This window comes from Mercenaria mercenaria, unplaced genomic scaffold, assembly GCF_021730395.1.
Source record: "Mercenaria mercenaria strain notata unplaced genomic scaffold, MADL_Memer_1 contig_864, whole genome shotgun sequence".
Classification (NCBI taxonomy): Eukaryota; Metazoa; Mollusca; class Bivalvia; order Venerida; family Veneridae; genus Mercenaria; species Mercenaria mercenaria.
Genome location: NW_026463774.1, coordinates 1 through 12355, shown reverse-complemented (window position 1 = coordinate 12355; position 12355 = coordinate 1). Strand labels below are relative to the sequence as shown.

The 12355-nt window shown below is 33.4% G+C and overlaps 1 protein-coding gene across 1 annotated transcript; it reads left to right on the top strand.

Moving 5' to 3' along the window:
- Nucleotides 1-5272: 5272 nt before the first annotated feature.
- LOC123551128 (baculoviral IAP repeat-containing protein 7-B-like) lies at nt 5273-12339 on the top strand (the record flags this gene model as incomplete). The annotated part of the gene is given in 4 exon segments (XM_053536251.1): nt 5273-5471; nt 9979-10153; nt 11530-11677; nt 12115-12339. Coding segments are annotated over 2 exon segments (289 nt in total), but the record flags the coding sequence as incomplete, so codon positions are not given.
- Between the last annotated feature and the right edge of the window lie 16 nt (nt 12340-12355).

The following is a 12355-nucleotide window of genomic DNA, read 5'->3' as shown; positions in this document are numbered from 1 at the left end:
CATATGTAACTATAATCCCTTACGAACAAAATATGCATGAAACCTTACGAACAAAATATGCATTTGTCAAGTGTCCGACGAAATAGGTAGAAAAAACGGATATCAAATAAATGTACGTCTGAAGTCATGATGTTACGTCATTTATCAAGATGGCAAAAAGTAACAGAGATGCTGCAGTTAAAAAGCAACCATATTTTAATTGACACACTGGCAACATAGCTATTTTTCTCAAGATTTGATATAACAAAAAGTATTGTATGTGAGATAAATTTAAATATCGTAGAATCAACTGAAAATCTAGCAAACTGTTTTTGTTTCTATTTCTAAACTTGATAGCCCACACTTTCGAATTCCACGTTATAAAATTAGACCAGAAGAAAGATTACGTATGCAATCCATTTTTGTCTAAATGCATATCGAGGGCTTGGCGCAAAAATATTGTATCTTGTTCTTTATTTATATACGCTTACAACAGTTTTGCACCAAGCCCTCGATATGAGATCTGAAGTTTTGAACAATTACAGTTAAATGACATAAAACACAGCAAAAAAAGTTTTATTCGAATATGCAAAGTATTCAATGGTCCAAAATGGATAAAGGTTAATGTCAAAGACAGCTTAATAATAATTAAAACTCTAGTGAAAAATATTGAAGTCCTTACCTTCAAGTCCTGCTTTAAAATATGATTCAAAATGATATTGAGGTAAAAGCTGCCTGAGATTTATTGCTTTGCTTTACATTATACATTGTTACTTACGTCATACTTTTAAGTTGTTATCGAGTTTGATAACAGCTTTTCGATGAAAAATACAATTATTGCCTGATTAAAAGATAGCAACTGAAGCAAAACTTGTGTGAAGACATGCTGAAAATTATCAATAAGTTGATAATTTCATTGAAATATAAACAATGTAAATCATATAAACTTACTTTAACCCCATATCGCATTGAAATGACATTTCCGAAACGGGAAAAATAAAAATGAATTTAGATCTACGTGTTTGCATACTGTTTGAAATAAATATCATGTTGAATAACTGATATGGTGATTCAGTTATCAGTAATAGTATCTGTACATGATACTAAAGTTATCTAGAGATCTATATTTTATGTAATACTTATTTTTAATGATGATTTTTGTCCTAAATATTCACCAAGTACTTGATTACCCTATCAAGATAAGCCTTGCACACTTTTAATTCGATTCCGATGACATGAAGTGTGTTGAAATTTCAGGCATTATTGTTATAGATGAATCTACATTATTCATTTTAGTTTAAACATATTTATTTCGAAAATAAAACCAAATCAAATTTTACAGGTAAACATATATAGATATCTAATACAAATAGATTACAATTTTGTTTCTCACGTCTCTATGGGAGCAGAATTGAAAATTGTGGCTTGTAAGGTTTGCTGTTTCTATATGAAAACAAATATATATCTACAAGAGCACTTGTGCTTTACATGCCATTTGTGTGTGTGTTTGGGATTCACCGGGAGGAGATAACTCTTAGTAACAAAGTCGTGTGAATTAGGATCGTGACTCCATTTTTTGGTATTTATCCTTTTTCTCAGTTACCCTTTATCGCCAAGAAGCCAAAAGGAAAACGCATACATTTTCCAGAAACTCGTTGAGACCACAATGATCACTGTTAACAGTAAATATATGCCAGTTGACACCAGTGTACCTGTGTTTATACCAATTTTATTTTTGTGTGTAATCTTCCTTACTAAACGGCCCACACTAATAATTAACAAGTTCAAACATAATTGATTTCTACGAATATGAAAAACCCTGTTGTTTATCTTAAAACAAAACCCTGTGGCGTCTTTAGTGCCTTCGAAAATCATTCCACAAATGGTTTCGTCACAACACTTCAGTATTTACATTCATTTAAAACCTATGGCAAACACGAATCTAAATATTAATGTAAAAATCAACAATTACCTAAAATTCGGAATATCAAAGAAATATTCGAAGAACAAACAAGGAAGATATGTATCTAATAGTTACCTTCTGGTGGTTGTTATACATATACTAGTCTCTTTCAAGTAGTCAGGCTCGCTGTAACAAATGCTATTTCTGGTACAATCTTTTTGACCTTTGAAGGGTTTTGACATTTATTTATTTTCTTTTTCAAAGTAATTATACATTTTAACTTACTCGTATGGGCATCCTCTCAAGCCTTATAACCAGTTTTCCGATAGGTATGTACTTCTTCAGTACGAGTATGCTCCACACACCACACAAGAGTAATACGCATGGATGCATTCATTAAATTTACATAGTCAACATTGTGAATATTTTCAGTTCGTTTCAGAATTAGCCGAATTTTGCGAAAACCTTTGGCTAAAATCTTAATACATATACGTCTGAATCATTTCTAAACCTACTGTGATAAATCTTTTTTCTGCATGCAGCGGACGATTTTACATAAATCCACAGCTAAAAACCAGAACATCAATGCTTATTGCCAATTAAAATATATCTACAGCTATAGTAGGCATCTTAACAATGTACTATCGGTCTTAACTGTTTATCATGTTTGCAACTTTCCTAGTATATTTATTGATGTCTAACTCTCAATTTTCTAAACAAAATGTAAAGAATTCATAACATGAAAAACAGAAAATATCAATTTGAATCGCATACTGCAAAACAGTTTGCGGGTCGGATCTAATGTGTGTGTGTGTGTGCGTGCGTGCGTGCGTGTTCGGGTTTAACGTCTATTTCAAAACTTTTTCAGTGATATTCTTGTAGCAATGAGCACAATGCCCAACTTTATTGTGCTGCCTCACTGGAATGTCACGCCGTAGACACGTGACATGATATCCCACCCAGTCACATTATACTGACACCGGGCTGACCAGTCCCATCACTATCCTCTTAATGCTGAGCGCAAAGCGAGGATGGATACTAAGAACATTTTTCACGTCTTTGGTATGACGCAACAAGGGATCGAACCCAAGACTCGGAGTCGCGCACTCGGAGATGGCGCTCTACCACTATGCTATCAAGGCGGTCAGGTCAAATCTTGAATTGCAATACCAGCCGTGAAGTGAGAACTTCAAAACGCTGCACGTATCATAAACATTGAGTTGCTAATCATAAAGTGCAAAATGTTTTCATTTTTTTCCCATTCAAAATGCGAGATGCAAAATATTTTGCAGTTTGCTTTATGACTCGTTTTAACTTGCTGTTTTCAGAGACTGTGCAAAACGCATAATTACCGATCTCATAACTAAACTACATTGTATGAATGAATTATATCAATAAGACTCCAGAAGTCTATCCGTAAAAATACCCTCTATGTATAAAATATACGTCAGAAAGCATCGTCAAAGCCCAGAGTCACTTGAAAATACAAACGGAACACAGGGTGATCGCAGTCTAAGGAGCGTGCTCAACAAAGAACATCAAAATACACCCACCACTTTACGATAGTAGTCAGATATTTTCAACCATTCGCTGACGTCACAACAATAACGACCTGACGCCACAACAATAACAACAATAACAAACAGCGATCTGTGTTTTTGGTTTAGCGAATACCATACATTAGCATATGTCTGAGAAATAGTTTTATTTTTGCAGAATGCCCTACATCAATGTTTTTCCATGAAAATTTTAACATTTTTCTCATATGTTCGTTAGGGCAGAACTTCTCCCGACCCTTTGTGAAAAACCGAGCAGCTACTTTTGTGAGAATGAAGGCCGATAAGAATTTTAACACAGAATACATCTGTTGCATGTACTGGCATAAAATAATATAATTGGATGTTATGCAATGGAAGTTATTTAATCAAACACATATATTAGTTTGGTATTTTTTTTACATTTATGTTTTCCAGTGTTCCTGGAATCTATGCCAGTCCTGACCAATTCTCTGAAAGCAACGGTCGACTTATCAACATCAGAGGTGGAGTGCGAGATGATTTCACACGCGATGTCTTTTAAACATCACAGAGAACGTAGTACGCCTCGCCAAGGGATCATGCTCTATGACAGAGCATAGTCGGCATTGGATTGCTTTACTCTTATTGTTTCACAGCTTAATATATTTGTTTGTATTTGAGGTTTAGTAATTATATGTCTAATATTCAATGAAAGTTGCATATTAACTACCGGTATTAAAATATGAAAAGCTGTCGCCACTTCCATGGAGAATAGTTATAATTATATAAGTAAATTCCTTTATTGCGTTTGACTTTACTTTATATCAACCATGCCCTTGAAAACAGAGAGATGTTTACTTCAATTTCTTTTTCAAGCGATTACAATCTGGAACATACAAGTAAGCACCAAAAACTTTGCAACACAGCATTATGCATAACACGCAGTTATATGAAAAATGAAAGATCACTTTCTTATCAAACGGCCGTTCACCTATATTAAATACGTTCTGACTACGAGTCAAATAGACTTTTGATAAGAGATTTTTGCTTCTTTGAGGCTATATAGTGAAGACATATTCGAAAGAATTTACACGTCATTTTCCCGACTGAACAGCCGATGGATAAGAAAAATCATTTTCATATTTATTTTTTAAGAAATGTATTAAAGTGCATCTTAAAATAAATGAATCCACTTTCTCACGCTCGCTTTTTTTTTACATAACGGGCTAAAACCGCTGTAGCAAGATCTTGTTATAATGGTGTTATGCATTTTTCTGTATTTTGTAATCTTCTTGGTGCATGCTTGTATGTGCCAAATTGTAACTGGATTTGAAGTTAACATTTTCTGCAGTCATGGATGATATGAAGTGAAACCAGCTGAAATAAAAGAATTTGCTCATACAATTATTTTTTAAAAATCCTCTAAACTATCATACATGACTTTAGCCACCAAGCAAGATACTTTGAATAGTCAAAGTACAGTCATGACAGTTGTCATTAGGCTTACCTAAGATTAGCACACAAGATGCATGATCATTTAATTTAACAGTCTTGTAACACGATTACAGATATAATAAGCCATGATAAAATATGCTGAGTATTCCCTTTCAAAGTGAGCCATAGATTTATACTCTCCCGATACGTTGTCTCACGATATGCATTCTTTTTACAAAATGTTTTGGTTTCAAGTCATACACGAAAAAGTGTTTACATAATAAAAATGCATTTATTGGATGATTTCACTAATGTGCAAATTTGTTTAATGTACTATTGGTCATTTTGTGTATAATAAACGCTTTACATATACACGGATTTTATCTTTCTAATTTTAAACATACTATAAATAGTTTTCTTATGGTTTTTCCATATTTAAAAATAACAGTCGTAGTTAAAACTATTTAAATCGAATGAAGGTTTTGAACAAGCAATGGAATTTTATCCTGGAATATCAAATGGAAGACCAAAGAATCCTGATTATTCCTTGACAACGGAAAGATTGGCAACATTCAAACCATGGTCACCAAAAGGGATCGTTATTGAAGAACTCTCAAAGGCGGGATTTTATGCTACAGGTATTTAGAATTCAGTATAAAAGGACGGACATATTCTGCTGACCTTTTTTGCAGATAGCCTTAAAGTACATTCATCAAAGTTTGGACGCTACATGTATCATTTTAGCCCTTCTTATTTTATAAAAATAAAAAACCTTATATTACATATTTGGAATTTTATACATGATATGTACCTAAATAGTTATACAAATATGGTAAAAACCTGACCAACAATCGCTTTCAGAAATGAGTTGATTTTATAAACGGATACTAGAAGTTTTCTAATGTGAGCATGTCATCGTTGTATAGGTTACAGAACATCTATTTGAACAGAGCGAAGTGAAAGCAGTAACTTTTTTATTAGAGGGTCAATAGGTTGCGTGTATGCAAGCTTATTTATAGTCGCCAGCGGTAACACATATGCACAGCTCATCCAGGAGACTGTTAATAATGTCAGTAGGATAGTGAAAGATACAGACCCCCTCCCTCCATTCTAGAAGCTTCCCTGTTTTTTTTTTTAGCGCGCCAAACGATTTTTGGAAACTCTTTCTCTGTCATATTTGCTCAATAAATCCACTAAATGGATTCACTGCATAAAATTCCATTGAGATAAAGTTTGATGACTGGATGTTAGGCTAGTTAAACTATAAATCATTTTTAAGTTTATGTGAAGTGTGTTGAGAGCACCACGAGGTTAAATTTCACATTCATAAGTTATATATACTAAATTGTAAAAGAAAGAAGTTCACTTTGTTTGGAAATATATAGTTTGTCTTATATCTTATGTGCTTCGACTATCCTCTTTCTTTTTTGTTGAAAATATCAAACTTCTTTGGCAAATATGTTTTCTTAGAATATTTTCTATTTTGACCTAGTACGAGCCCGTACCACTGGAACATACTATACAAGTAAATGCATGTATATATACTGGATACAGTTTGACATCTGGAATAGCTGTAAAAGTAAGGGTAGGCCATACATTGATGTATGGAAGTATACGTTCAAGTCCCTACATGCTAGGTACACAATATGGATGTGTAGGTAAATGTCTCCATGTAACGCTTTCACTATCTTTTACGAATAGAGTGAACGAAAGTAGCCCATTAACAGTTTTGACCTCAAGTTGACACTCGGACAGACGTTCAAATTTTGACTTTGATAAAAGAGGCAACATACTAACTCGAAATTCCGACTTAGCATAAAATGAAAAAAAAAAAAAACGCATTTGGCATTAATGCTCTAAACATATTTAGTTACCGGTATTCTGTTTTTACCAATTACGTTATAATAAAGTTTATTTAAGTGCATATTACTAAAATAGAAATTTTACAGAGGCATATATATTTTAAAGACCTAATAACAATGAAACATAATAGTAATCTCTTTGTTATCAGTGGTTATTAAAGATCTGTATTTATTTGATCCATGATACCCGATATAGTGGTGTAAGTTTCAGAACATTGGTGCAATTAGCAAATCAATAACCGCACAAAAACCTTTTGAAAAAATAGCGAAACAAATAAATAAAAAAATAAATAAAAACAGCGATTTCAAAGCCCTTTAAGTGTAGTTTGATAGCTGTTCTTATATAAATTGTTTGTAAGATTTTTTTTTCATTTCGATAGCCTAAACGAGAAAAACAATCTTATTGATTTGTTTAAGATCTTTTCGAAAAATTATTTCTAAAATAACGTTAGGTCAATCAGTAAATTTTCAGTGACCAGCCCTTCGAATGATAAATGGTATTGCCCAAATTGAATGATGGACCAATCCATTTTAGAAATATAGCAGGTTAAGGGTTAAATAAAGACAATGTTATCTGATTTAAACAGATATGGATCAGAAATAAATTTAAGGACGCTCGCTACAGTTTCGTAATTTTTTTTTCTCAATAATAGAATTTGATGAAATGGTTTGTATTAAAAGATCATGTTATGATTTATTGAAAAATGAAATAAAATAAAAATACTAGGTCACCAGCTTTGTTTCAATTTAATTTGCCCCTAGATATGGTGCTATTTTTAACATTTTTCAAAATTTCTATACTTCTAAAATATATTTCAGTAAAGTACAATAATCAGCATAAATTTGATATCTAAGCATTTTTATGACGGGAAACAATATATCTATTTGAAACATGCTCAGAGAAATCAAAAGAAAATGATTTTGTAAAGAAAGAAATACTTGTTCAGCAGACCCAAGGGTTATTTTTGCATATTTTTGTCAATTTTAAGTTGGTAGTTTTGCTATTTTATCGAGTTTCACATACTAGAATTTAACCAAACTCTGCACATACCTTTGGTTATGTCTACCTAATCTAAAACAAAAAGAAAATTGATAGGTCACCACATTAGATTTCGCTTAAATCAAATCACAACGAGGTGGGGTGTGGCGGGCATTTATACAACGCAGGTTGGTACGAAATACTCTTTCAGTGTTTGAGCAAATGATTTAGAGATATATCAAATTATCAAACGGCAGATTTCTTAATAAGCGGATTTTGAAGTGTTTCTGAAGCATTTTGATGTCATAGAACGATGAAAGTTTCCGTCTTTCTCCGAACAAAACCTATAGTTTACGAATACGGATGTACGGTATGGGTACGGTACGGGATTAGAAACAGCTGTGACTCAATGCAGAGTTGGAGCGCCGGTATGAATTACAGACTCCAGTATATGTCGTATTGAAGCAATTTGAACTAAAAGTACTTTAAATGTATATATTTTGTAACTATGGTGATACCTACCCTAACTTCTAGTCAGTATATTATACATATTATACATTAATTGCATGCGACCATACAATAATTTGCGAGTTTTTGCCGCGTACGCGACATTAGATAATCACTTCTGGGCATGCGCAGAAGGCTGATCACTACCAAATAGAATGTAAGCCTCCGCTGGTCTAGTAGTCCAAATATAAATAGTACTAATCTTTGTTTCCTTTCCAAGCGCATCTTCTCGACAGTAACGTGCTTACGTTTACCCTACCGCGTTTCAGTATGTATCACTTTGCATTCTATTGAAATCGGCATGTTCCTATCGCATGCTAGGTAACAATGGCGGGGTAAGAATTTAATGTCTCGAAAAGAGAAATTGAAAGAAGCGAAAAGTAGTAAATTCAGCGGGTTGTATTTAACGAACTGTAGTTTTCTTATATAAAAGTTAACACCCCCTTTTCTTTTTGTTTTTGTAAAGTAGCGATCTAGTCCTTTATGGGAATATAAGTCTCTGAAAATCTGATATGCTAGAAAATGTCGAAAAACCGTTATGAAGTAAGTGGATTTTATATGAAATAAAGAACAGCTGGATTTATTGGTGTTCAGCCTATAAGGGGCAATACATGGTATTTTGTTAAACTCCTCGAAAATCAATGAAAATGCCCATAATCTATTGTTTATGATGTAAAACGGTTACAAATGGCAGAAAACTCCTAAATTCCTTGTGATTTTGGAATTTAGATCGATTTTTCGACCAGGTTGCTCTATTTTGGTCCGTTTTAGGACCTAGTAAATGTCTTTTCTCGCATTTTAGCACTACAATTGTCTAAATATTATTGAAATTAGCATGTTTTTGAATGAAAAGGACAAACATCGTAACGATTAAATGGATCTTGAATGAAAATTCCACGAATAAGGTAAAATAAATTGAAATATTGCTTGCACAGGGCTAAATTTCCCGTATTTTTGGGGATGGGGGTGACCTGTAATGAACTGTCATTTCTCTATATTTTCTCAATATTTTGCAACAAAACTAAGCAGAATCATTGAAAAATAGGTGTACCTTGAGAATGAATGCAAATTCATTGAAAAATCAAACAAAAAAAGTTTTCTTATAGGCTGATCACTACCAAATAGAATGTAAGCCTCCGCTGGTCTGTTCACAAGTAGTCCAAATATAAATATTACTAATCTTTTTTCCTTTCCTAGCGCATTTTCTCGACAGCAACGTGCTTACTTTTACCCTACCGCGTTTCAGTATGTATCACTTTGTTTTCTATTGAAATCAGCATGTTCCTATCGCATGCTAGGTAAAAATGGCGGCGTAAGAATTAATGTCTCTAAAAAAGAAACTGAAAGAAGCGAAAAGTAGTAAATTCAGCGGGTTGTATTTAACGAACTGTAGTTTTCTTATATAAAAGTTAACACCCCCTTTTCTTTTTGTTTTTGTAAAGTAGCGATCTAGTTCTTTATGGGAATGTAAGTCTCTGAAAATCGGAATGTCGAAAAACCGTTATGAAGTAAGTGGATTTTATATGAAATAAAGAACAGCTGGATTTAGTGGTGTTCAGCCAGAAGACCGCTCCAACTCTGCAATGAGCTACATCGATTAGAAACACAACCAAATTGGCACGGTGTTGGGGTAAATATCGACCCGTCCGGAAAAACTGTAGCGAGCGCCTTTAATATGACTTTGGTGATGACGCAAAGTAAAATTCCTACACATAAACAGTAGTATATAATTCAAAAAAAAAAAAAAAAAAAAAAAAGAAGAAAAAAAGTTTTAGTAATATGATTTTTCTATTCCAGGACGCCAAGACTCGGTAAGATGCTTCTTCTGCGGAGGAGGGATGCAACACTGGCAACAGGATGATGATCCTGGATCGAACATGCTAAACATTTCCCAGATTGTGACTATTTGAAGCTATGTATAGGAGAAGAGTTTATAAAAAGGGCACAGTATGAGAATGAAAAAGTAACACAGGTGATTGAATCTTATCTATTGTAACGAAATACATAGTAAGTTTCTTTAAAACATGTTTACAACTGTAAACCTTTAGTGATGACACGTATGCACTGAATCAGATGAAAATGAGTATTTAGTATTTGCTATTACTTTGATAACATAAAATGATCAAATATTCAAGGCGTCCCCGTGGTTTATTGCCTGATTTACCACGGTTCAGCGTTCAGGAATTGATTGGACCACGAATGATTAAATATTCAAGCATCTGGGCGATGAACTGTGTTAAATAAGGCGACGAATTTCGCGAACTCCTTGTTTGTTTTCATTCTAATATGTTTATTGAAATATTATAATAAAAAGTGTGGTGAACTTCATTCATCAGAGGAATAATGCACCGGATGTCATGCGACTATCTTACGTCATAATAGACGTCAAAATGTTCTCTCACCAGTCTGGCAATGTGTCAGTATTAAACATTTGACTTCCTATGAAAAAAATCGAGCATTGTCATAATGTATATTAAACGCCTCTTTGTGTTATGATTTTAACTTTTGAGTTACCATTCCTTAACAGGATGATTGTATGGGTGGCATAGTTCATTGGACGTGGCTTTTCCACTTGTTTTGATATTGTTTATATATTCGACAGTACGACTGGTATTAAACATCCGTTAAAAAAACAAAACATTAAATACTTCATTGAATTCATAGTCAGAACTGACTTTTCAATAACAATATTGACTGCTGACCCATAGTTACGATTTATTGTTGAATCTAACTGAACTTGTCAGGTTATCCCCGGTAACATTTAAGCAATGTATCAATTCATATTATCTGTAATACTATTTTAAAGAACATTTTTCTGGTCATCAAATAAAACTATTCTCAATCTTACTTATTTTTGGTTGACGGCGGTACACTTGATGTTCTTTTTGTTTTCTATTTGCGTTCCTGGGTAGAAATTCACGAACATTTAGAAATTCAAACAGAAACTCTAATTTTAATCCTGTTTATTTTAAAGAGGATATCACATGAGTGCCTTTTCATATTGACTTTATTAAACTAGTTAAATAAATTAATAAAATGCGAGGCTCTGCCGGGCATTTTATCAGTTTTATTCAACGAGTTTGATGAATTCAATGTGAAAAGTCACAAATATAATATTCTTTTTATAACATGTTAGCCTTTTCTGTCGAAACATAAAAACACTACTTTCTATTACTATCTAAACAAAACAAGTCAATTTGACCAACGTCTCCTATATAAACGATGTAGACGTCAAAGCTTTATTACACTATTGTATTATCATTTTTATATAATGGCTTTATAACCCGCGACGTCAAACATGTGATAAAACACATTATTTATAAACTTATATGCTTTGAATGGTTTAAGGAATCTTCATGCGAACACGTGAAAAAACGTCTTGTTCCTGATCAGCTGATAGAAGATTTGAATAGTAATGCCTCCCTGCTTGTAATGGACAAAGGGTATAGGCAAGAGGATGTTGAACAGGCGATTGAAAGAGCAAGAGAAATGCACGGTTAGTAAAACTTGAGAGATATTTTGTTTTGAAAACATAATGATAATGGTACAGTTACTTTGTTAGAAGCATATATACGAAATATAAATTCTAACATGTACTATTTTTTCTGCAGTTAGAATGGGAAAAGGCAAACAAGTTCTTGGACTTTTTACATTAGCATGAAATATCTCACTATTGTCAGATATGATTTACGTTCAGTGTACTTATCGGAACATCATTATTTTGCCTTAGCTAGGAAACAGAAATAGAAACCTGATATGAATATTGACGGACGTGATGTAATTTAAGCGTCCAACCAATTCCCAGTTTTGCTTACATCAAACTTCCGTTGTAACGTAACACATACAGGTTAAAAGTGAAAAATAATACACAGTTCATGTTCATGATAATGTAAACACATTCCTTACTTATCTATTTGATCATTTTCATTACAGGTAGCGGGGATTTAAGAGCACACTTTATTCTCGAGGCTCTACTTGAAAACGAGACGTTTACCACGCCATGTAGCAAAGACGCATTTTCTTCTTCACGGCCGACCAACCATATGAGTTTGTCACATGGCCACGCGGAACGACTAGAACATGTTCCTGTCAGTGTGGGGGATAGTTTCTCTGAGTCCCTTGGAGAAAAGACATATACTGATGATGCACTTGATACTGGTAAATGACTCAGATC